The sequence below is a fragment of the Talpa occidentalis genome, unplaced genomic scaffold (assembly GCF_014898055.3).
Source record: "Talpa occidentalis isolate TD23 unplaced genomic scaffold, MPIMG_talOcc4v2.1, whole genome shotgun sequence".
NCBI lineage: Eukaryota > Metazoa > Chordata > Mammalia > Eulipotyphla > Talpidae > Talpa > Talpa occidentalis.
The window spans coordinates 30,949,727-30,975,378 of record NW_026555331.1 but is presented as its reverse complement, the minus strand read 5'-3'; the positions used below and the strand labels follow the sequence as shown (position 1 = coordinate 30,975,378).

Genomic DNA, 25,652 nt, shown 5'->3' with positions numbered 1-25,652 from the left:
AGCTTCACAGTGCGGTGCTCAACCGCCTGCGCCACCTGGGAGGCCTGTCATTTGTGTTTTTTGGTAGATGGTTCCAGCTGTGCTTTTGTGATATAGTAGTATGTGGAGATTTTTACTAATAGTACATAATTTACCTTTTTAAAAGTAAATATTAGAGCAGATTTAAAGTTATCCCCGAAGACACATCACTTGTGTTCAGTGTGTTGCAGGGGGTGGGGGAGGGGTTGTGGCATTACAGCTCTCCCCGGAATGTGACATAACCAGTAGCTCCTCATCTGTGCCTCAGCCTCTAGTGCATGCTGTTATTGATATGTCAGACATACTTAGAGAGGTTAAACATCACTGGAATTCTTTGTCACCTCATAAAATTCGTTTTGGTTTAATCAAAATATAGGTCTAGTCCTGTGGATCTATAATATAACCTGTCACAGTAGACTGTGATTTTGTGGCATTTCTCTGCAACCATTCCCCTGTGTCTTAGATTCCTTTTATTCCCCCTAAGTTTCTTTAATGTATTGTCTGAATCTTCACAGAAGAGTAAATGTTGACTCTAGTTTACTTGAAAAATATACAAAATCTGAAGGGTTTTACAAAGCAAGAATATTATGGTAACAACCAGCTTTTTATAGCCCTTTATAGACTTTTTAAATCACTCATTAATTTATTTCTTGATATAACCTAAAAACTAGAGCAACTTTGGCTATTCTTGTTTTAAAGATGAAAAAACTGAAGCTCAGAAAGGTTAAGTAGGATCATATTCCAGTTTCACTGCTACTGATAATAGGTGCTAATCTGAGAATGTTATTCTTTAATTTATTCGTAAGTCAGCAGACAACAAATGTTTCCACAAGTGTTAGGGATTGTGAAGGTTGTGGTGATAGAGAATTGAACTTCTAATACCAGATTCTGTGCCATCTCTTTAGTAGTATTGTTAGACAGGGAAAGGATGTCCTAAAGCTAATTCCATACAGGCTTTGTGGACTCCACCCCCACCCCAGGCCAAAGCCAAAGACACTGGAAACTCCAAATCCCATCACCACCAATGGGAAGGTGGCTGGGACCTGAGGGTGGGGTTAAGCAGCCAGGTTGGTATAAAGCCAGATACGTGGGCTTTGGAGAGGTCCCCCATTTTGAGACTCTGCCAGCTCGCAGCGTCCGGCCAGCTCGGAGAGTGCTTTTTGGGTTTCCAAGTCGGCGGATCGAGTAGGACGCATTAAAGACTTTATTTCCCTATTTTCTCCCTGAGTTGTACATTTTCCTTATTTCCTTTTCCCTGGTAAATAAACCTTTTATTAACCTTTTGTGTATGCCTGTAGTGGAGTATTAATAAGTCCTTTTAAGTGCGCGGGTGAGGCAGCCAGGCAACCCGTTCAATATCGGGGCTGCCCTATAACAGTAGTACTTATAGAAGGTTCCAACTGTGTTTTGTAACATACTACTACCACTACTACTACTAGTATTGGGTTGTTGGAAAAGTCATGATGCATTTTTTCTGGTTTTCAAAGAGAAAATGTCATGACCTTTCTGACAACCCAATAGTTTGTATTATCAGTTATAACATTTTAAGCCCAGACTTACCTTATTTGGCCAAATTTTATGACAGTGATACTAATGGTAACCTACTGGCACAACTCACTTCATCCCTCTCAGGTAAGTCATGCCCCTTCTTCAATTTATGAAAATTATTTTCTCTTTCTAATTTCAGAATTACCAGAAAAGTTTAAACGATCTCAATAAAGTTCTCCTGCTAGACTCAAATATTGCTGAGGCAAAGATGGAACTGAAAGAGGTAACCAGATTCCTTAATATTGATAACACATCATGCGGCAAAGAAAAGGAGAGAAGGAAAATTGAGATTCAAGAGGTATTTGTATTTGACTATCTTTGAAAGTGCTTTTTCTTTTTGGATTTTATGCTCATATTTTATTCTAAAGTTGTATTCTTACTGTTTTATAAATTTTCAAAAAATTTTTCCTTAAAATTTTCAAAAAACTTTTCCTATAAAAATAATACGGTCATTGAAAAGAAATTTAACTAGTAATAAAAATTTTCCTTTCGTCTGCAATGAGAATTAGTCATTGTATTTCCCATCTTGGGTCCATGGGCTGTACTGGGATCTGCATTACTTAAGTTCTTTGTCCCTCCCCAATCTGACAGGTGGTTTGTACTGCTTCCACTCCAGGCGGTTCTGCCAGCTTATGTACACTGAGATTTGCTTTGAGGTAGACCTGGAGAAACCTGACAGAACTGATTGTTTCAGTGATCTTGCAAGCCATAATTTATACAAGTTTTACAGAATGACTCAGACTTTTTTTAGCACTCTGACAAACAAGCCAAGCTTTATCAGAGATTTGAGACTACCTCAGTCAAACCAACCTTTGTGATTTCAGATAACCATTGTCTTGTGTAGAAGCTTTCTGCTTTGCCTTTAGTGACGAATGTCAGCTCATAAATTCCTGTGATTCATAAATGCTATTATCCCATACAAGGTTCTTACAGAATCTGAGAGTATGATGTGAAAGAAGCTAGGTAGTACCCCTCCCCTTTCCCAAAAAGGGAAGATGAAAACTATTTTAAGAGAATTGAAAGGTCACTTCTCTGTTAAATGTGAGGGAAAATAAGTAAATATAAAATTTATCATGAAAAACATGAGATGTTGCCATAGGTATTTTTTATACAACAGCTTTTTCATGGAAAAGTGTAAAAATGGCTTTCCCAATGTTTAAATAAAAAAAAATACCTTTATTCCTTAAGACCTTCCTTCTTAAAAAAAGATTATATAATACAATTGTACACTTTTCATTTAGAATTGGACTAAAATACAGTCTTTTTCAGTTCCTTCCCATTTTGAAGTATAACTTGGGATGTATGTGGTGACTGCTATTTATGTCATTATGTAATTTTTTCCTCATGAAGGTGAATGAAGACCACAAAGAGGAATCTCATAGAACCTTACAGGAGGTCTCCAATGACTCTTTTGCTTGTGAGAAGGGGAACCCAAGCAATGGGCCAAATGAATACTATGAAAAACTACTGATTGCTAAGCCTAACAATGCTTATGAATTTGGTCAGGTTATAAATGCTATCAGTAGTAGGAAAGATAAAGAAGCCTGTGCACACCTTTTAACCGTCATTGAACCAAAAGATTTACCAGTGCTGTTGAGTAACAAGCTTGAAGGGGATACATTGCTCCTCCTCATTCAGGCTCTGAAAAGTAATCTTATGGATAATGATCCCTCATTGGTGTATGAGCATCTTTTACATCTAAGTAAAGCAGAGAGGTTTAAGGTATGTAGCAAAATATCTTAATAGTGATTGGTTTTTCAGGGTTTCTGTTAAATTTTATACTAATAAAAATGTTATCCTTTTTCAGATGATGTTGACACTACTTAGTAAGAGCCAAAAGGAGCAAATTGAACAGCTATTTGATGACCTCTCAGAATCACCAAACCAACATTTTACTTTAGAAGATGTACAGGCCTTAAGAAGCCAGTATTATTGCTAGATTTCTTCCATGCATGTATGTTCCAGTACTGGTAATAAGATGGTATTGTGATAATGTTGCATGGGTAAAATCTCACTAAGAAAAGATACCTTGGTTTAGACTATAAAATATTTTACTTATTTTTATACATAGAACATGTATATTCTATAATCTGCCTTTTATTAGTTGTAAATATTTTCTTATGTACCAGAACCTACATCCATTTATATTTAATAATAAGCATATTTGAAACTTGTTAAAATGCATTTTAATTTATAGTATACATTTTCTTTTAATCACTCACTTGTTAAATATTTGAGTTAAGTAAATTTCTTTGGGTTATGAAAGTGTGCTCTTATGTTTAATAGGAATATATTTCTTTAAAATTCATTTTTAAAAGTGAAAATCATTAAGTGTTATTATATCACTTTTATTTCCTGCTAAGACATATCTAAATCTCATTTTATACTACTGTGGATTACAGTTTAAGTGAAATGTAACCCTTAAGTTTATAATATGAAGTGATATGAAAGCATTATTAAATAAATGTAATTATGAATTGAGAGCTTTATGAGAAACTTTTTTTAAAAGATGGAAACATTTCCTAATCATAAGAACAAACATTGCCAAAAAATTTCTACCACCTTTTAATAAATCTTAAAAACTACTTTCCCTTATATATTGCTTAAATATATAAAAGCAACCTAAACCTGCATTAGAATTGTCAGTCCTCCCTGCTGGCGCACGCGGTTGAGCACAGGGCTATGAAGCTGTCCGCAGCCTCTGCAGTGCTGGTTTGATCCCCACCAGCTGTGGAGATATCCACATGGCGTGACAGACCTCTCCTGTCTTGCCCGCTGCTCCCCTCAGCAGTGTATTTCATCAGTCTGCTTGTTCTGTTCCCCGCTGTCTCCTCTCACCCTCCTGCACATCTGGCCTGTGCCCCGGTTCTTGTATAAATCTTTAAAAAAAAAATTGTCACAACCTCCCCCCGCCCCATTTTCCCCAGGCCCTTTCCCTTTTCTATTTCTTCCTTTAAGCGCGGCCATATACACTCCCTTAATGTAAAAGGGAAAGTGAAGAACCTTACATTGAAATCTGCTTTAACTGGGCTAAAGTAAAGGCATTTCTTAGAATAAAACTTTCATGTTTCTATTCAATTTACTGCCATTTATTCCTCTAGCTTAAAGTCTTTTCTCTCTTTCTGGAGCATTTTCTTATTCTTCAGAAGTGAAAAGATGACTATCACTTTCATTTCCATATTTTACCTATTTTTTTTATAATTATAGAATATTAAAAATTATTGTGGGCAAATGTTGCCTTTTTATTGTGGGTAAAACTGCCATTTTTCTTTAAAAAGTATTTCAACTGTAATCTTAAAGGAAACTGTTCTTAATGTTATTAAATTTTTTGTAAAGGCAAATAATGGAGTATATTTCAATTGCATCCTGTATATGGAATTTATAGAAATAGACACAGTTTTCACCACACACACAGAGCAATGTGAAATTTAGAGTAACTTGATATTAGAGATATAAAAAGGACCGTGTCTGTGGACAAGGAAGAAATCACAAACTGAAGCGTCAGCACCACCTTTTGGAAAACCAGACTCCCAGCAGCCAGCATGGTGAGTTGTAAGAACAAGAAAAGATGTAAAAGGTTAAGAATTCTGCCACAAGAGGAAGCGAGAAGTGTGGAACAAGTCTACCTACATTCAAAAGCTGAAAGAAAACCTGATACAGCAACATCAACTATCCATACCCAATGTGAAGACAAGTAAAGGCTTAAGGAGGCAATGCAGAAATATAAAGAACATAAAAAAAATTGAGACTAGGCTGTTCCTAATGCTGTTGGATAGGTAACTGTCCAACAGCAGAGCTCAAAGCAATGAAATCCAGTGATAGAGTTGATAAAGAATCCAGAATAGCTGTTTTATGGCCAATAAGCTACAAGAAAATTCAATTCAATGATAATAGGAATGAGAACACATGAACAAAATGAACTTTTACCAAAAAGAAATTATTAGGAAACCCAAATTCTGGAGCTAAAAAATTTAATGAGCTGAATAGAGCATTTGTAATAGAGTAGATAGAAGACAAAATAAGTGACTTAGGAGACAGGAATTTTGAAATACAGGTAGAGAACAAAGATGAATTTTGAAAAAGTGAATAAAGCCTGCATAAGCTATGGGATTCAAACAAAAGAGCATATATTTGAATAATTAGGATCCACAAGAAGAGGGAGAAACAGTATTTAAAGAAATAGCTGAAAACTTCCCAAATGTGGTGAAAGACTTAGATATCAGATTCATGAAGCTAATAGATAACCCCCATTGTTTCAGTGCAAAAATACCTTCAAAACCCTTTAATAATGAAACTATTGAAAATCAGAGAGAAATACATATGGATCAATTGATTTGTAATGATGTACACCTGAAACCTGTTATAAAATCCATGTCATTTCAGTATTTGTTTAATCAAAGAATCACAAATGCAGCTGGGGCAGGGAGAAAAATCTACAAAGAGCCACTCCCCCCCCACCCCATAAGGTTATCAGTAGATTTCCCAGTAAAATCCTTCGAAGGCCATTAGAGTGGAAAGACATATCCAAAGTATTGACAAATAGAAAATGCCAGGCAACACACTCTGTCTGGCAAGTTTATCTTTCTGATACGAAGGAGAAATACTTTTCCAGACAAATAAAATCTGAGGGAGTTTACCACCCCTAGTCCTGTCTTGCAAGAAATGCTAAAAGGAGTTCTTCAATCTGAAATGAAAATATGCTAATCAGCAACATGAGAACACTTTTACATGGATAAAGATGAAAAATAATATACTCAAACTTAGAAAACTAATTCTATAGCAGGATAGTGTAATGACCAGTCAATTGTAGTACAAAAGTTAAATAGAGTTGAAAGGTAAATTATGTCGGCAAAAATATAAAAGGGGATGGTAAAAGTGTGCACCTGTATAAGCAAAAGGAGGTAACTTGCTATCAACATAAAGTGGACTTTTTATCTATGAGATGCTTTATGTAGTCTCATGGTCAACACAATGGAAATCAGTACTGAAAAAAGGTACTAAAGTGCTTATTACAAAGATCTGGAATAAATATTTTTAAAGATCTTCAGGGTAATGGAATAAAAAACAAAAACAACTGGGATTACCTCAAAGAGATTTTACACAGCGAAAGAAAAATAAAAATTGATTAAAAAGATATTGTATTGAACAAGCTATTCATACATTGCACAACTGACAAAGGGTTGATAGCCAAAGATACACCAAAAACTCAATTTAAAAATAAAAAACCCCAAATAATCCAATTAATACATGGATAACAGATCTAACCAGAATTCACCAAACATATCCAGAGGCTAATGCATGGAAAAATGTTCATCATTGCTTTTAAAAAGAGAGTTGCAGGTCAAATCCACAATGAAATCATCTCACACCTGTGAGAATGGCACACACTATAAAGACCCAACAACAGGAGCTGAAGATGGAGAGAAAGAGGAGCCCTATTAACACTGTTGGTGGGAAGGTAAGCTGATGTGTTGTGGATAATATGAATTTACCTTACGAAAACGGAAAGTGGAAATAATTAAGACCCAGTAATCCAATTCTTGGGCATCCATCCAAAGACATGAGACAATCAACTCAAAACTATGTTCCACAATTTTTTTTGGTAGCATTTGCAATAGCTAGGGTGTTCAAGGGAATTATGTACAATAAAGCAAGTCAGAAAGACTAAGCCAAATATTGGCTATTTACATAGTGGACAAGGTGACAAAGCAAAATACTTATTAAACATTAGGAGAAATGAATGAAGCAAGGCCTCTGAAATCAAGGGGATGGGAGGTGGGAAGGATGAAACAGGTTTAAGGGATGGTGAGTGGGGAGAGGGACTAAAAAAAGGCCCCAAAACATTCAAACAGTAATTTCTACTAAATACTGAAGACTTATTTCTCATCTTGTACACTTTGATATTGAGGCTTATCCCAGCAGGTTAGTTTCACACTTGAAAGATCAAATTCACCATATTAACACATTAAAAGGATAAATCACAATTATACTTCCAAATAGCTGCCTTTCCTCCACCCCCCGCAAAAAAAAAAAGCCAACCATTTCCCAAAGTTAAATTTTGGCACACTAAGGATATGAAAAGAACCTAACAAATTTGATAGAGGGGTAACATCATAAATGGTTGAAGTATTGAAAACTTTTCCTTTGAGATTAACAATAATCTATATTAACAATATTGTAGTAACAAGCCCCCTGTAACAACTGCTATTCAGCACTATACACTTGTCAGAGCCAGAGCAAATGGGCCAGAAAAAGAAATCTACAATGTAAAGACTGAAGAAACAAAAGTTTGAATTCCAGTTCTGCAACTTACCTGCTATTGCAGTTCTGGGGAAAGTACCTGATAAACTGCCTTAGTTCTCAACTGTAAAATGGGTGGGCGGGGGGGGGGGAGTACCTTCTTCACAGGATTGTGCTGAAGATTAATATTTTAAGTTTGTAGAAAGCACTTGACACTTCAAAGCACTGTAATTTGTTAAAATATTTACAAATGGTTACATACACAGAAACCTCAATCTACAAAATATTAGAGTAATGAGAATTCTATAATTAAGAGTAATTTTCCCATATTCATCACACAAAAATCAGTTGTATATCTAGATGTTACTAACAAGTAGAAAATGACATCCAAAAAAAATACCGAGAAATAAAAAAATTTAACATTGGTAGTAGATGTAAATACCTCTATAAGGGTAACTTCATTTAAAGCAATTCCATCAAAACTGGTGGAACTCAAGAAGGTTATTCTGCAGTGTTTACGGAAATGTAAAGCTCAAGAAAAATTAATACTCTCCAAGAGAAACAAGAGGGTATCAAATTTGGAATATCAAACAATTTTGATTGATGTCTAAATTGTCCGTTAACTTTCCTAGGAAAAGATGTCTTTCTGTATTGCTCATCCACTAGGTATGTCTACAATATTTCCTCCTTCACAGATCCTTGCACAGATCTCTAAGCAGAGATCTTTCTGGTTTTTCATGTTTATTAAACAGTACTAGCCAATAATGCCAATTACTTTATCTTCCACCCTGTATTTTTCATAGCATCCATCATCTGGTATTATTTTATGCTGTGTTAGTGTTCCATCTAATTTTTTTAATAATTTACAAAATCTCAAGATGGCAGGCAACATGTTCATACAGATTTTCATGAGGCATTAACTATGTGACAGAAAAACAATGCATGTTTATTATAAAGCTCTAAGAACAGAAAACATTTGATTACAACTATTAACTTGAATATAAATGGCTCTATTTCATAAACTAATGTTTTGGTGTAGAATCTCTTAATCTTTTAAGAACTTTTTTTCTTTTAAGAGAATTTATAATACTTATTTTTACATAATATAAGGATAATCTCTTTACTTTCCAACCAATTTATGTTGATGAATAACAGTTTCCTTCTGGAGGAGAAACAGGAATTAAACATATAGAAAGGATAATTTGTCATATTAGTGAGAAGTTCAGCAAATGCTTTCATTTAGACTGAGTGAAGAATCATCCTAAAGGTTAAGTATTTATGAATAACTACCACATGGAAAATGAATATATATGATCTTTCAAAAATCTATGCACAAACCATAAGGCAGCAATATGTTAGTATTTACATTTATTTTATGTATACTTTTTACACACTCACTGTTGAACAAAACTGGAATGCAAACAAATATACAAATAACACAATAAGCATTATCAAATAAAATAACTGGCACTAGTGTTATAAGCATATTACTGGACCTGGTGAAGAAAAGTGATGGAAGAAGACTGCAGCCCATGGCATTTTTCTTTTTAATAAAAGAAAATGCTCAGTAGCACCAAAATGGTAATACTTGAAATAAAACCACATAAGATAGAACATTTTAACTGCTATCACTGAGGTTAACCTGTTATATTTAAGTGAATTATATGGAATTTAACAGTAAAGGCAGTATTTTGGCCAACTTCTGCTTATGTCAGCTGAACACATCCCATAAACAAAAGCAAAAGCAAATCAAGTCAGCCATACATGGAACCCTCCTTTTAGTACTTAGTACAAACTCTGCACCATGTTCTGATTTCATGAATGGAGAAGATACCCATATGTTAAAAACTGAGGTTATGTAAATTTATTCACAAAAGCCTGAGTGTGTCTTTGGTAGGCTAATACTTTTTCAGCATTATTATATTTATGTTTTTCTATCTCATATTTTTCTAAACAATTCAAGGTGGCTAGAGAGGATATTATGGAAAAACACCACAGCAAAATTCTTGAACAACTAGGCCCTTAAAATCCAGTCTATTCCAAAGGCACCAAGAATCAAGGGGATGCAAATTTCCCCTTAGTGAAAGGTGACTTTTTGTAATACTTACAAACTAATGGAACTTTATTTTGCAGTTTTATACATCTTATTTGGTGCTGTCAGTATACTTATCTACCTTTACACTTCTAATACGGTATCAACAATATACAAGATATATAGAGTATTAGGTATTTTTCTATTTCAAAGTTGAGCAAAAACTGCCACACTCTTGCTCCAAGTGTCTAAGTATCCAAATGGTAGCAAATGGGCTGCATTAAGCTTTATATATACACATTGCATATGAAGAAGAGAATGAAATTTATGCCCAGTTATGAAAAAAAAGTTACAAAGAGTATCATATACTGAGAATAACCTGCAAGGTTCTTTAAACAGTATCCCTTAGCGGTTTCAATAAAATGTCACTAACCACTAAGCCCTAAGTCTCAAGTTTTCTTCATAAGAATGCTGTAGAATTGCATTAGTATTTTATATAGATTATAAATTAAGCCAAATTTCTATCTAAATATACAAGTATGTGCTTCAAGCAATGTTTTGTGGCAAATGCACAAAACAATTTTCTAACGATTTATTGTCATTACAATAATGCACTTTTAAAGCCTTCATTTCAGTTTGGTAATTAAAATCCACATGAAACACAATGCTTTGCTGAACTTAGAAAAAGTATCTGCATTATGATTATGTAACCCGGCATTTGCAGGTAACTTGAAACTTAAAAGTAGTCACATGTAGGTCACTCAGCTCCAACACGGTTGTTCAGTGGTAATTATTTTGCAGCATTTATAGGCCTAAATATCAGTCTGAATTGCAACTTTTAATTCCATTGTCTGATGTGAGTGGTTATTATTTGTTTCTTTTAGTGCATCACCAAAATATGAATCAACACTAGGTTTTATTCCACTGTTACCAGGTTCTTCAGCAATATGATTCGACTGTGGAACTTCTGAACATGAAGCAGTTTTGGTAAGAAGAGAAATACTACACTGATGTGGGGAGTTTTCCAGACGGTCGTTTTCTACCTCAGGAAGAATGTTAACAGTAGCAAAGCGGGCATGATAATCACTGGAACCATGACTACAAGAAGTTTTCATGCTTTCTAGGTCAGAACAACTAAATTCAGAAAAATGACTAGAGTGAGAATCTGCCACGGACGGCATACTGTCACTGAGGGATGGAGCCTCAAATTCACTGGAGTTCGTGCTTTGTTGTTCTAACAACTGTGCATCCATGTCCTCTCTGGTCTCATTTATCTTCATGTTACTCTTTTTCCTCAATTTACCACTTTTCGATTTCTTTCCTGCTGTTGCTTCTTTGGACCACTTGGTGGCACTGGATTTACCTTCAGGCAAGCCACTGGATGAACCAACAGGATGATTTCGGGAGGCACTACCATCCTCCACACTACTGCTTCCACTGTTGTGCCTGAATTTGGATGGCTTTGATTCAATATCCACTTGCACCTCCATACTGTTGCCATCTCTAGAACATAAGAGTAACAAAAATAAATTTCTGACTTCCTATTTATTTTGATTCAGCCAACATCAAGGGGAAGGGGGATTCTATGTGAAAAATTCAAAGATTTGCATAAAAGGTACCAGAACAATTAACAGAGGATTCATTCTACTTTAAAAACTATTTAAAATAAAAGAATGGTATTTATAATAATGCTTCAATTAAAAGTAGAAGCAGCTACATTTATGGCTTATGATGTTCCAGGTACTACGTTACGGCCTCCATTTTTTCCCCCGAACCGTTTTATTAAGATATAATTCATATACCATAAAATTCAGCTGCACAACTCAGTTGTTTTTAGTATATTCAGAGTTGTGTAACCGTTGCCACTAACTTCAGAACATTTCCATCATCCTTCAAAGACACCCTGTACACAGCAGTCAGTTCCCATTTTTCCCTCCCGACAACCTCTAGCAAATACTAAGCTGCTTTCTATCTCTATGGACTGTCTATTCTGGGCATCTCATCATTTACTTTTTCCAGAGAACCTAAGAGTTGGTAGCTATTGTTCATGATAATTCTGCCTAATGACAGGGATTATTCTTTTAAAAATACTTCTGATTTTATAACAATTCTTTCCTTACTTGTCCAAAGGGATGTACGAATTCAGAATGGATCCTGCCATTGCTTTGGTACTGGCATTATCACTAACTGTTCCCAAACTGACTGTGCCAGATTCTCCGCTCAGACTGTACCGTTCTTTCTGTACATCGGCTTGTACTTCCAACCTTAAAGAAGGAGGTATCACATGAAAACCAAAATTATATTTATCAGCATTACTGTAATAAGTATATTTAAATAACTCAATTAAGAACCCTAGAAACAAGAAATTATTTTACAAACAACTATTACCATTTTTAAAATTTCCTCTTAAATTTGATTATTTAAATTTTGCTGTGACACACTGAATAGTACCAGCTATCCAAGTAAAATAAAAAAATAAGATCCCTGCCAAATAAGGTAGTTAAGAGAGTAACACAAAATGACCATAGATAATTTTAACTTAAATATGCTCTCGGGCCTCCCTGGTGGCCCAGCGGTTGAGCGCTGGGTTGCAAAGCTGCCCGCAGCCTCTGCAGCATCGGTTCAATCCCCAGCAGCCAGGCGAAGGTCCCATATGGTGCGCAGACCTCTCCTCCCGCCCTCTGCTTCTTTCAGCAGTGTACTTCATCGGTCTGCCTGTTCTGCTCTCTGCTCTAGCTCTGGTGAATTCTCTTACCCTCCCATGCTTCTGACTGTACCCAGTGCTTGTATAAATAAATAAACAAATCTTTAAAATAAATAAATAAATATGCTATTATTCTCACTCAGGATGTGGCAATTTGCTTACCATCTTTCAGTGCAAAACCAAAATCTGAATAAATTATCACAACCATTCTACATGACAAATTAGTGAGCCAAAAATCTTGGTCATTAAAAATGGTTCTATAAATTAATACTCAACTCTTAAAAAAACATAATATATGCCACTATAACTTAAGAGAAACAAAAATTAAAACAAGTAAAAACCCCCTATTTATCACTAGATTTCATTTTTTAATTTTACTGTTTATAATCCTGACATAGTAGGGTTATATGAAATCAAACTTTTGTTAATTAAATTCTCATCTACTTAACCATTTATAGCTAAAAGGCAAAAACAAAACAACACAAGGCACATTTTTCTTACCTATTGAAACAGTTTACCATGGTACTTCCTGACAGACTTCCCGTTATACTGGCCCCAGCTAGTGCCATGGTGCTGGCTGTTTCACTCAGGTTGTCTCGAATGGCTCCTATTCGATCCATGTGGCTTCCACTTGCACTCAAACTGCCAGTCAGACCACCAACACTTCCCTCTCCTATGCTAGGGTTGTGTCTAGCTTCTGCTACTGAAGTTGTGTCTAAATGCAAATATTTCAAAGAAATTAGTTTAAATTAAACGATTATTAACTTCTGTCTTCTTGTATTCCTCCATGATTTCAGATAAGACATTTTATTTTGTAAAAGTACAAGATACACAGGTGAAGATGTCTGTAGTGAGGGATACATAACTATAGGGTAAAAGTAAAGAAAAATAATTCAAAGAGTAAAGCTGGATGGGGAGTGTCCCTCAACTTGAAATGAACACTACTTTTTAAAACATCCACAAGATTTAGGAATTCTATAAAGAACCTGATTGTTGAACAATTTAGCTAACTTTGGTGTTCTAAGCACTTGAGCTTTGTGAATCAGAGATATATTTTTTCCCCCTGTGATTATCTTATTTTATTTTATATATTTTTTACATCATTCTTCATTTTTGTACAATATTTGCTTTCTCCTCTGAGGTGTAGTCCCTGTAAAATTCCCACCACCAATTCACCCATGCACCATCACCATAGTCCTTTGTGCTCTTCCCATCTCTGTTTTTATCCTACTCCTTCCTCCTCCCTTGCAGAATGGAGAGACACATCTTATCCTCAAGAAACTTACATTCTAGTTGGGAGAACAATAAATCATATGGTAATAAATGCTATGAGAAAAATAAAGCACAGGAAAGGGGAGTAAAAGCCAGTGAGTGTGATGAAGAGTTTATATATGCCTAATATATCAGGTGTGCTTGGGGAAGGTCTCTGATAGTCAAAGGAAGCAAAGGCGTGAAACATGAAATTATCTGTGGGGAAAGCATTCCAGACAGAGGGAACTGCAAATTTAAAAGCCTAGAAATGGGAATGTGCTTGGCATCTTGGAATCATTGAGGGGTGGTATAAAATAAAAGACTGATGAGATGATTTCTGGGACACAGCTGGGGATAGATCATATAAAGGGAGGGCATTATAAGTCATGATAAGGACTGTGGATTTTTCCTCCAATACTGTTAGAAGCCCGAGTAAGAAAGACATGGTCTATGTTTTAGAAGTCTCACTATGGCTACATTATAGCTGAGAAATTAATGGATCAATTAAAAGGCTTTTACAATACTCGAAGAGGCTAGTAACCTGAAGGATGGAATAGCAATGAAGGGTTAAGAAATGATTTGCATTATGGTGATATATTGAAAGAAGCAGAATTTGCGGATGGGATTAGATGGAATAAGGAGAAACTGGGTTATCACTGTAAGTGAAAGTTTGGGGCTCAAACAAGAGCAAGGATGGATGTTACCAAGGTGAAGATGACTGAGAGAATAACAGCATCTGGAGTGAAGAATTTAGTTACAGACATATTAGGCTTGCAGTACTTGCAAGACATTCAAGTACAAATTAAAGAGGTGAGTTAGATGTACATGTGTGCAGTCTTGAGAAGAGTTCAAGACTAGACATGAAAGGAGTGATCACTATATATTATTTAACAGATGAGATTACCTAGAGAGTGAGTATAAATAAATTAATAAATAAATTAAGTGTTAGAACTGAGCTCTGGGAAACTCTAAAATTTATGGCTAGGAGAGGAAACCAATCAAGATGACTGAGAAGTAGTGGCCAGTAGATGAGGTGAGATTTGTCTAGAAGACAAGTCAAGATGCCACTTTAAGGAGGGCACAGTCTACCATGTCAGGTGTACCTATATATTAGGTGAAGACTGAGAACTGAGCACTGTATATTTGGTGACACAGCACTGGTGACTCTGCTCTAGTGAATCGTCAGAAATGAAATTTGGGAATGGTATGGATTAAAATCTGATTGAAGTGAGTTCAAGGGAAAATGGGAGGTTAGAATATAGATACTGTTTTTGCACATTTGCCTGATTTATATCCCTAAGATAAATTCTGATAACAAGCATTGCTGGAATATAACACTTGCACATTTTTTAAAAGTCAGTAACTTATATTCCCACTGGAAGTCCATGTAGGTGTTTTCATTCTCCAATTATTATACTAATTTATATTTCTTTGAATAACAGTAGGCTGAAAATATTTTCTATTCATTGGCCATATATTTCTTCTTTTAAAGTGAACTGCATTTCTTTTTATATCCTTTTCCTACCAATTTGTAATGTTTTAGGCAAAATTTAGGATTAAAATTTTAAAATTTCTAAGAAATATTTCTAGTGGAGGTTAGAAACCCAGAACTTCTCAAGCCTCTTTCACCCACATACCTTTCCTTGGCAATTCATTTCACTGACTGAAGTCAATGGAAACTCTGACGTAAATGTTATCTGCAGCCTTCCCCCACTTAAACTATTAGTATATACTAATACTATTAAGTATATTTTCTTCCTTCACTCAAAGGACTTACCTACAGCTGTGTTAGTTCCACCAACATTTATGTCATTTTCATCATCAAATTCAATCCTGACTCCTTTTCCGTTACCTGCTGAAACTCCACAACCTCCACTTCGACAGAGAGAAATTGGAACAACACCATAGACATAAGCTAACATAATAGGGACACCAATACCTAAAAAAGAATCATTAGAAATAAAAATTAAATCACGGAAGTATGAGTTATAGCCAGTCTTCGCAAAGGAAGGTATGTAAAAGAAAAGTGCCAGGGTTTTGCAACCCTTGCCAAAAGTGGATTTGTCTAGTTGTTAAGGGACACAAGCAAATTCACAGCCTCAGCTTTTCAAAAAGGTAACATACATAAGGGGAGAAAAAGGTGTTGACTTTTTTCTTTTTAAGTGTTAGGACTTTAAACTGTATTTGGGGAAATAAGAGGAATAAGCCACTAACAATTTACTATCCTGCAGTTAGGTTCTTGAGTCTTCAATACTTTCCATAGGATCAGGTTAAGTTGTTCTTAAATAAAAATATAATTCAATTATCAACAATGTAATGCTCTTTGTTTTTTAAAATTGTTCCATAAAGGACCTCCGTGGTGGCACAAGGGGTTAAGATGCAATCTATAAAGCTATCCACAGCCACTGCAGCATGAGTTCGATCCCCAGCCAGTCAGGGAGCAACCCACATGGCGCAGCAGACCTCTCCTGACTCTCCTGCTGCTCCCCTCAGCAGCGTACTTTGGTTGATCTGCTTATTCTCTTCCCCTCTGTCTCTGGTGAATTGTCTCACCCCCCACACCTCTGGCCTTTACCCCAGCTCTTGTATGCATAAATAAATAAATCTTTTAAAAAATTATTTTAAAAAATCATTCCATAAAACTCTAGTTCTATAAAAAATTGAGGTCATAAGTATTTTTATGCATATTCTTACCTACAGTTACTGCTGCTACAACTGGAGAGACAATTACAGACAATGTTACACCACCAGCTATTGCCAAATTCCTTTTGTGCTTGGAAACATCCTTGCCTTCATATCGATTATGAATCTATAATTAAAAATAAAAATGGGGGTGGTGATTAAAGAGAAAATACATATTTAACTTAAAAGAAATAGAACTACATTTGCTAGAAATTATAACTTATAAGTTCATAGTTGTGTCCTAATTCAACATAAACATATCTTTTTACTGTGATGATTTGTCTACTAAAATAACATTGATTTACATACTGAGATCCCACCTTACACCAGTAAGAATGGCACATATCAAAAAAACAAGCAACAACAAATTGCTGGTGGGAGTGCAAACTGGTCCAACCACTATGGAAAGTTGTCTGGAGGTTCCTCAGTCTACTAAAAATAGAGCTTCCACACTATCTGGCAATTCCACTACTAGGGATCTATCCAAAGGACACAAAAACACTGATTCAAAAGAGCACCTGTACACCTATGTTTATTTGCAGCACTGTTCAAATAGGTAAAACCTGGAAACAACCCAAATGCCCAAAAATAGATGACTGGATCAAGAGGATGTGGTATATATACACAATGGAATATTATTCAGAAATCAAAAAAGATAAACTCTTGCCATTTGCAGCAACATGGATGGAGCTAGAAGGAATTATGCTCAGTGAAATAAGCCAGAAGGAAAAAGAAAAATATCAGATGGTTCCACTTATAGCAGGAATATAGGGGAACCAAATAAGACATCAGTATATATAAAAAATAGCAACAGTATAAAACACAACAAAGCAAAAACAGACAATTATAAATCAGAGACATACTGCAGGGAAGGAAGAGGGAGAGGGATGAGAGGGAGGGAGGGAGGAGCACAGGGGACTGTGGTGATGGTGCATGGGTGCCTTGGGAAAGGAAATTCTATGGGGACTCAATCTGAGGGGGTGGGGGGAAGCAAATATTGTTAAAATTTTTTAAAAATCATAAATATTAAAAAAAGAAAAATAAGCTACTGCAATGAAAAAAAATAACACTGGTTTATAACAATATATAGGTTTCAGGTGTATAGCCTTAATATCAACATCTGTACACATATATACATCATGCTTGTTACCAGAAATCTAGTTTCCATTCATCACTATACAACTCTGCTTTTACCCAGTTTGTTCACACCACATCTCCCTTTCTTCCTGGTAAACAAAATTTTGTTCATGCAGTCTAAGAGTCTGTTTTTGTTTTATTTGTTCATTTTGTTCATCATCTACTACATATGAATGAAATTACATGGGTATATATATCTCTTTAAATAAGTATTTTCACATTCTTTGGATAAATACCAACCAGAGGAAAAGCTGGATTATATGGTATTTCTATTCTTAATTATTGGGGGAAGGTAAATGAATTATTGTTCTTAAACCATAGTCTTGTAAATAATTTGTTCTTTATTAGTAATTATCTTATAAGGTATGATATAGTAAGATTTTACTTTGTATTTGAAAATACACTCTTTTCAAAGTCTTAAGTAATAGCAGTCTTTATAATTTTATTCAAGAATAGTATGTTTTGAACAAAGGAGGAAATATTTTCAACATAGTTATAAGCTAGAAGACTGACTAATAGTACTTCTAAGAAATTAAGCATTCCACAGTTTCCTTCTATACAAGTATCTCTAAATGGTAAAAACTGGCTCCTAGGGGAGGTTTTCACAACTTAAAAAATCAACCTTAAAAAGCAGTACTAATAAGCAAAGATAACTAACAATCATTTTTTTTCCTCAGGTCTACTTTTGTGAAGAAAAATAGTTTCAAATGACTCAGGATCTTGGTTCATTTACAGGTCAAAGTAAGGAAGAGAGAGAAAGGACCAACAAGGCATCTTTTTTTCATAGTACGGATTTTTTTAATTGATTAAACTTTTTTATTTACTTACACTGTTGTTCATTTTTGTACAGCATTTGATTTCTCCCCTCAGGTGCAAGCCCCATAAATCTCTCACCCACATCATCCATGAACAGTCATCACAGTCCCTTGCACTCTTCTCTCCCCTGTTTTGACCCTCCCCTATGTTTGCCCTCCCTTGCTGTAGGCCTCAGATCATAGTATTGGTATTAACAAAAAGAACTTAATTTCACTATGAATGTGGCTTGTGAGATATTACATGAACTTTGGGTAATAGCTCAGTATCTTTATTCTCATGGTTTCAAAGAGCTGAAGGTACTAAAGCACATCTTCCTCTCTGTTTTAAGACAGATTCAAAACAGAGTCAAAAGTGTATGGGTAAAATTCAGTAACTTGACTTCAAGCAATATTACAGATGAGATAAAATAACTTATTATTATGTGGTTATTTTTAAGGCTGTAAAGTACAATGAATCTTGTGGGACAGATTAACAGTGAAAAGGTTTAGGTACAGACTGAATGAAGCAAATCCTCCAGAATATTGTGCAGCATCAAGCACCAATGTTCATTGTGATCGTATTACTTCACTATGCTAGTTCAACTTAATTTTTTTTTATTACATTCACCACATTTTCTATTTGTTAGTATAAATGAAGACTCAGTTTTTAGGTTCTATATGGATTTAATAGGTGTTCCTGGGCTGGTATGGACCCCTAATCAATGGTACATGGCACATGTTTGAAAAAAGGAGTCTTGTAGAGCCTCCCTGGTGGTGCAAGGGGTTAAGATGCAACCTATGAAGCTATCTACAGCCACTGCAGCACAGCCACTGCAGCATGAGTTTGATCCCCAGCCAGGGAGCTACCCACATGGCGCACCAGACCTCTTCTGACTCACTCAGTGCTCCCCTCAGCAGTGTATCTCAGTCAATTTGCCTGTTCTGTTCCCTGTTCTGTCTCTGGTGAATCCTCTCACCCCCCACACCTCTGGCCTATACCCCAGTTTTTTGTTTTTTTTTAAAGATTTTTATTAATTTATTTAAACAAGAACCGGGGTACAGGCCAGATTCACGGGAGGGTGAGAGGATTCACCAGAGACAGAGCAGGGAACAGAACAGGCAGACTGACTGAAATACACTGTTGAGGGGAGCAGCGGGCGAGACAGGAGAGGTCTGCCATGCCATACGGGACCCTTACCGGCCGGTCGGGATCGAACCAGAGCTGCAGAGGCTGCGGACAGCTTCACAGCGCTGCCCTCAACCGTCTGTGCCACTAGGAGAGGCCCTATACCCCAGTTCTTGTATGCATAAATAAATATTTAAAAAAAGGAGACGTGTAACAATCTCTCCTCTGAATTATTTGTAGGTATGTGCTGTATAAGTCTCTTTTTTCCTTTTGTAAGTATCAAAATAAGCCATTTTGCTTTCAGCAAAATCTTGTTTGGTAACTACATGAGAAATTATAATCAGCTACTCTGGGACTTTAAGCTAGTTCAGTTTCGTTTTTAAAATCTTCTGAAATATTTGACTTACAATATCTATGTTTGTCCTTGGTCTCAAAGCTGGTTTTCAAAAAAAGTATTATGTATTGTTATTTATCTGATTATAAAAAATAATGTCTGTTATATAGGAGAGGATTGGCCTTGTTTTGCTGGAAATAATTCAGGAGCTGACTAGTTTTGCTGATGGTATGTGTTATTAAGCTATTAACTTTTTTTTTTTTAAAGATTTATTTATTGATTGATTGATTGATTGATTGATACATGCATATATACAAGCACTGGGTACAGTCAGAAGCGCGGGAGGGTGAGAGAATTCACCAGAGCCAGAGCGGGAAACAGAATAGGCAGACTGATGAAGTACACTGCTGAGGGGAGCAGCGGGCGGCAGGAGAGGTCTGCGCGCCATATGGGACCCTTCTCCGGTGGCCGGGGAGCAGCCGGGGATCGAACCTGCACAGCAGAGGTTGCTGGCAGCTTCGCAACCCAGCGCTCAACCGCTGCGCCACCGGGGAGGCCCTAAGCTATTAACTTTTTATAGAACCAATTTTACAAGGATATACCCATAAGAAAAATATCCTTCAATACTCTATACTTAGTTGGTTTGTAATGCAAATGTAGTGAGTTTTCTAATTCAGATATCTTAAAGCAAGTCTTTTTATGCATACAAAATTTTGCCAGACACTAACAATATTTATTATGTTATGAAAAAAATTATTGATTTATACTGAAGATACTAAAACTGACCTTTGTCTTTCAAAACAAATAAAAACAAAGCACAAATCTTTGATCCTTGACCTAAAGACTTTTAAATAAGATAAAGCTGCATGTTACCTTACGTCCCACATATACAGGAATGCCAATAATCATTGCAGGGATAGCAATGCCGGCTATTAAAGCAATTCCTACAGGAGCACCAACAAGAGTTCCCAGCTGCCACAATATTTTCTTCTTTCGGCTCCAGGGTTTCTTCCCCCAAAAAGTACATCCTGATGGACTAATGGAAAAAATTATAATGTAAAGTAACTGCTATAAAACACCCTAACAACAAATTACTAAACTACATTAAAGCAATAAAAGATTTCTCACACTTGAATGAGGCTTTTTTCTTTTGAGTTCTGATTTCATTAAAAACAGAAAGATCAAGGTAAGAACTACCACAAATTACTTTTAAAGGAGATTAATAACTGTGATTCAGGTTAAATGTTTATTGCTAGTTTTTGATTAGCCTCACAATACTGCATTAGTTTGTGAGCAGTAAATGAATCCAAAACATGCTTATTTTTATCTATTTTAGCCACATAATTATTATGTCATAAACTAACAGTGGCCTAAAGTAATGAAGTGGAAACATTAAAATTAAGTGGAAATATTTACGACCCAGTATAATTACACAGGGTACTAGATAATAGCTTCTAGTTTAACAAAAACAAATCTTCATTTTCTGTTTTGAATATTTATTAATCCCAAATAATTAGCACAATAATTTGGTTGCCTTTAAATTTATGTATCTAAAATAGAAGAAAACAGATTCCTTTAAGTAAGTATCTCATTAATCTCAAATTTTTAAATGTTTAGGATAATACTTTTTTCACAAAAAAATTCTTGTCTTATAAATTTACATTTAAGTATAAATGGCTTCTTCTATAAGCTTACCTTAGATAATGTAAATCTGAGATTTCTTTCATACATAACCAACAAAACTCACAACCACAGACTGCACATGTCATGTGATTACAGCTCCCATCATTCATCTTTATTATATAAGCAGCACATCGTGGACATGGCTTTATATCATCAGCTATTAGGAAAATAGAGACCTGTTTAATATATAAAACTGATCTAAAAACAACTATTTCAATTATTATTATCAATTGTAGCATTGCCAAAAAAAAATCATATAGTCTGATAGCTGTAGCCTGCTACTTTCAGTATATATAAATGCATTTTCTCTACCCTTCTAGAAAGGGGACATATTTTACATTAAAACTCCAAATTATAAACAATTCTTAAAAAAAGTAACAAAAGAATGGAAACAAAGAGAAAAGGGAACCAAGGACAAGATAAATTGTGAACTATGCAAAATCTGTCTCTAATCCCAAAGCTGTCTTCTCTGAGTGGCACATCATTTTCTAGAATTTGTTTAACTATCTACTTAAAATGTAGATATTCTGCATACTATTCCTCTAGTGAATACACACGAACACAAAGTGACAATTTGATATTGATCTAAAGCACTATATACAAAGGACTATGAGTTTGCTTTTTTCTAACTAACATTGACTATACGCACTAAAAATAACAATTACAGACATTTTTAGAAAAGCAGCCCTTTCCCTTGTATTTTAGCTCATAAAACAAACAGATGGGTCTTGCAATGAATCAGCACCCAGTATAAAAGGGACGGGGTAAGTGGCTAAGGAAGGGTTATATGGTTATAAACACTTAATAAATGATGGAAAGTAGTTTCAGAATTAAAGCAACCATATTTGGTTATGCTCATGACTTTTTAAATTAGTTATCTTTGTTCTGTTTATTTATTCAAATGTTTATTACACAGTAATATGGTTACAACATACAAAGGTATCAAGTTAAAATAAGTGATTCAGAACTAGGAATCACTTGCACAGACTGTTATCTCAAATTATAAAACTATTTTGAACTTTGGCATCGGTTTAAATACCGACCCATGATAATTTTAATGTTATTATTAGCCATCTATATACACAGAGATTAGGAAGATATTTATAGCGCAAGTCACTGAATTCAAGTATTTGTTCCAATTTCTTACATTATAAACATTAAGTTATATTCTATTTTCCTTTCTAAAAGTTTTATGGTCAAATTTTACCTGTGTTTGAGCAATGAATTCAGGATTCCTTAGCGCTTCTTCTAAGCACTAACTTAACAAATGGTCAATGCTCACTTTTAATGTCTTAATGCATCAAACAATTTTGAGCAAACTGATAACTCTATTCAGGCAGACCAAGACAAACGATAATTACTAGAATATAAAAATTAAAAATATCAGTAAGTGATGATTTAAAAATGATCCAAAGAACATAAAGTCTGCATTAAAGATTTTTTTAACACGGGGCCATAAATGAGGAAAGCAGGCTTTTATAGTTGATATAACATCTACCACATCGAATTAAAGAATGCTAATACAACTATCTGCAAAAGTGGCATGCTAATTGATAAACCTCCTCATTGCAGAGTTTATGCAAGAAATAAACCATTTTGTGGATGGAGTAAAGAAACTCAGGCTTTGGCTCTGGTGCACGCAACTTTCAGATCAAACTGAAGGTGACATCCCCATATATTCTCAGCCTTTCAATATGCTAAGATTAGATGTTAGAGAATTAACACCAAAGGCAATGTATTTTTTGATGTCTTTATATATACCCGTAACTGTTTTATTTTCACTTCCTGTCTATTTATCTACAAAAGGCTGTTGTCTGCTTTGTCCCTTTTCCTTAAACCACTAAATTAGAAAAAAAAAATATTGTGCTTTTATAATGATGTCATCTCTCAAAATACACCATAATGTGGAAACAGTGTTTCCAAATCTGTTTTATCCACACCCTTCCACACATAGGCTACCTGTAAGGACTTACAACATAATGTTAACAGTGATTGTCTATTAGGATATAATAGTTTGAAGTAAGGATGGGAAGCCAATTAAGTATATTTTTCATAAGGGGAGAAATACAGTAACAGAAATGAAAAAATATGTCACTCATTTAAGATGCAATTTCAAGTGGATAAACTCCCTAGTAGCTATGAGTCTTATGTAGATACAATGCTGTCATACAGACAAAAATAAACATGGTAATATAAGTTATTAAATGTACCATATAACTGAGCACATTTATTTATCTCCAGGCAACTTATTAGGCAAAGCCAACTAATTACTATTATACTAAGTAATATAATGAAAAATGAGATCGATTTTTCAATGTGTTAAGATAAAAGACAAAAAACATCAAGATATTTGGAATAGCAGGTATTATGAAAGGAAATTATCACATATTTTTCCTGAAAGTTTTGATTTTTTTGGAGCATTGTCGGTAAAAGTGTATGTACTTTAAATTTTCAGAACTGTAAGGTTTTTAAATGCACATGGAAAAATTGCAAAAGAAGTTTAATTTTTAAAATAATCATCATGGGAGGTAACATTTATTCCAACAATGCTAATATTTGGCTTGAATTGAGAAATTTTCCATTCATAATTACTTTGAAAGCTATATATGTGTGTGTGTGTTTGTATATATATACACACATATATATACACACATATACATAAAAATCATTCTCATGATCAGTCACATCTTAACTTTGGATTCATCCCAAACCAGTGATTCAACTTGGTATGATACTATAATTGTTAGGCTCAGCTACACAGGAACTTTCTGAAATTTCCAGAAATCAAATCGACATTAAAGGGATAATTTAAGTGACGGTATCAGGATGTAAGGGTTGTGACCAATAAGGCACTCCAGGGTAGCACTACTGAAATAAACATACATCTCCCATGGTGACTACATTCATTTGGATGACTATACTATGATGTTTATTTAAAAATATTAACAAAACAAACTCAGTCATTTTTAAAAAAATGATGGTCCAGATATATGCAAATTTCTACCAGATGTCGCCCTTCCTCCTATAGCCATAGCACTTATGAAGCAGCATATGTTTAAACCATATGGACATAAGTATTATTAGTTATCTTCATTTTCAGATGAAGTAACTTGAACAGGGCTACATGAGATTAAGTGAAGGAATTTGGATTTGAATCCAGACAGTCTGATTCCAAAGTCCACTACAGACACTGTATTTCTATTCTGCAACCAATAACTATATCTCCACTTAGAGGAGTATCATTTCCAAGTGGACTACTCAATGGCTATAGCTCACTCCTCAGGGAATTAGGGAATATTCAGGTCTTTTCTGGTTTGTTTCTGGACCCACACCTGCAAATTATCAATACCACTGAGTTTCACCCCAAATCTTCAGTAAATAGAAACACAAACTTCAAAATCCATGTATATGTAAAATATTTAATGCTGAATTTAAGGTGTATTTAATTATAAATGTCTAGTTTTAAATTCAACTTTAAAAGTCGAATAAGAGCTTTTTCTGGTAGCATAAAATATATGACTATCTCAATACAGTCAGTGCTTATAAGAAAATAAATTACTTTCTTAATAAGTTTTTATTTTTCCAAGTTTTTCCCTTTCATAATCAGTGAGAAAGTATTTTCCTTAAAACGACTAAAGTGTGATATACAATGAAAATTCTATGCATGTGAAATATTTATTGAATTTTTTTTTTAAGATTTATTTTTATACAAGAACTGGGGTACAGGCTACAGGCACAGGAGGGTGAGAGGATTCACCAGAGACAGAGCAGGGAGCAGAACAGGCAGACTGATGAAATACACTGCTGAGGGGAGCAGCTGGTGAAGCAGGAGAGGTCTGCCACTCCATGTGGGAATCTCCCTGGCCGACCGGGAATGGAACCAGAGCTGCAGAGGCTGCGGAGAGCTTCACAGTGCTGCACTCAACCCACTGCGCCACTGGGGAGGCCCCTTTATTGAATTTTTATTCAAAGAATGGGAGGAGGTTCAGAAATTTGCTTATTCTTAAAATTTTTGAGATGCATACTCTGTTTATGTACCAATCCCCAGGAAAATTTTAAATTCCTAATCAAAATACTTCAGGGGCCTCCCTGGGGGCACAGAG

General features: G+C 35.1%; 2 protein-coding genes across 2 annotated transcripts in view; one reads left to right on the top strand and one right to left on the bottom strand.

Annotated features, from left to right (window-relative positions):
- The window catches only part of SPAG1 (sperm associated antigen 1), a 55,237-nt gene extending 43,709 nt beyond the window's left edge, over nucleotides 1-11,528 (top strand). The window contains 4 exon segments of the mRNA XM_037503238.2: nucleotides 1,706-1,864; nucleotides 2,917-3,288; nucleotides 3,374-3,520; nucleotides 10,773-11,528. Of these exon segments, the coding sequence (XP_037359135.1) occupies nucleotides 1,706-1,864; nucleotides 2,917-3,288; nucleotides 3,374-3,505 (663 nt within the window). The 3' untranslated portion in view covers nucleotides 3,506-3,520; nucleotides 10,773-11,528.
- The window catches only part of RNF19A (ring finger protein 19A, RBR E3 ubiquitin protein ligase), a 45,678-nt gene continuing 29,176 nt past the window's right edge, over nucleotides 9,151-25,652 (bottom strand). The window contains 7 exon segments of the mRNA XM_037503225.2: nucleotides 9,151-11,341; nucleotides 11,959-12,102; nucleotides 13,044-13,257; nucleotides 15,571-15,732; nucleotides 16,488-16,602; nucleotides 20,740-20,902; nucleotides 21,562-21,706. Coding sequence (XP_037359122.1) covers nucleotides 10,651-11,341; nucleotides 11,959-12,102; nucleotides 13,044-13,257; nucleotides 15,571-15,732; nucleotides 16,488-16,602; nucleotides 20,740-20,902; nucleotides 21,562-21,706 — 1,634 coding nt within the window. The 3' untranslated portion in view covers nucleotides 9,151-10,650.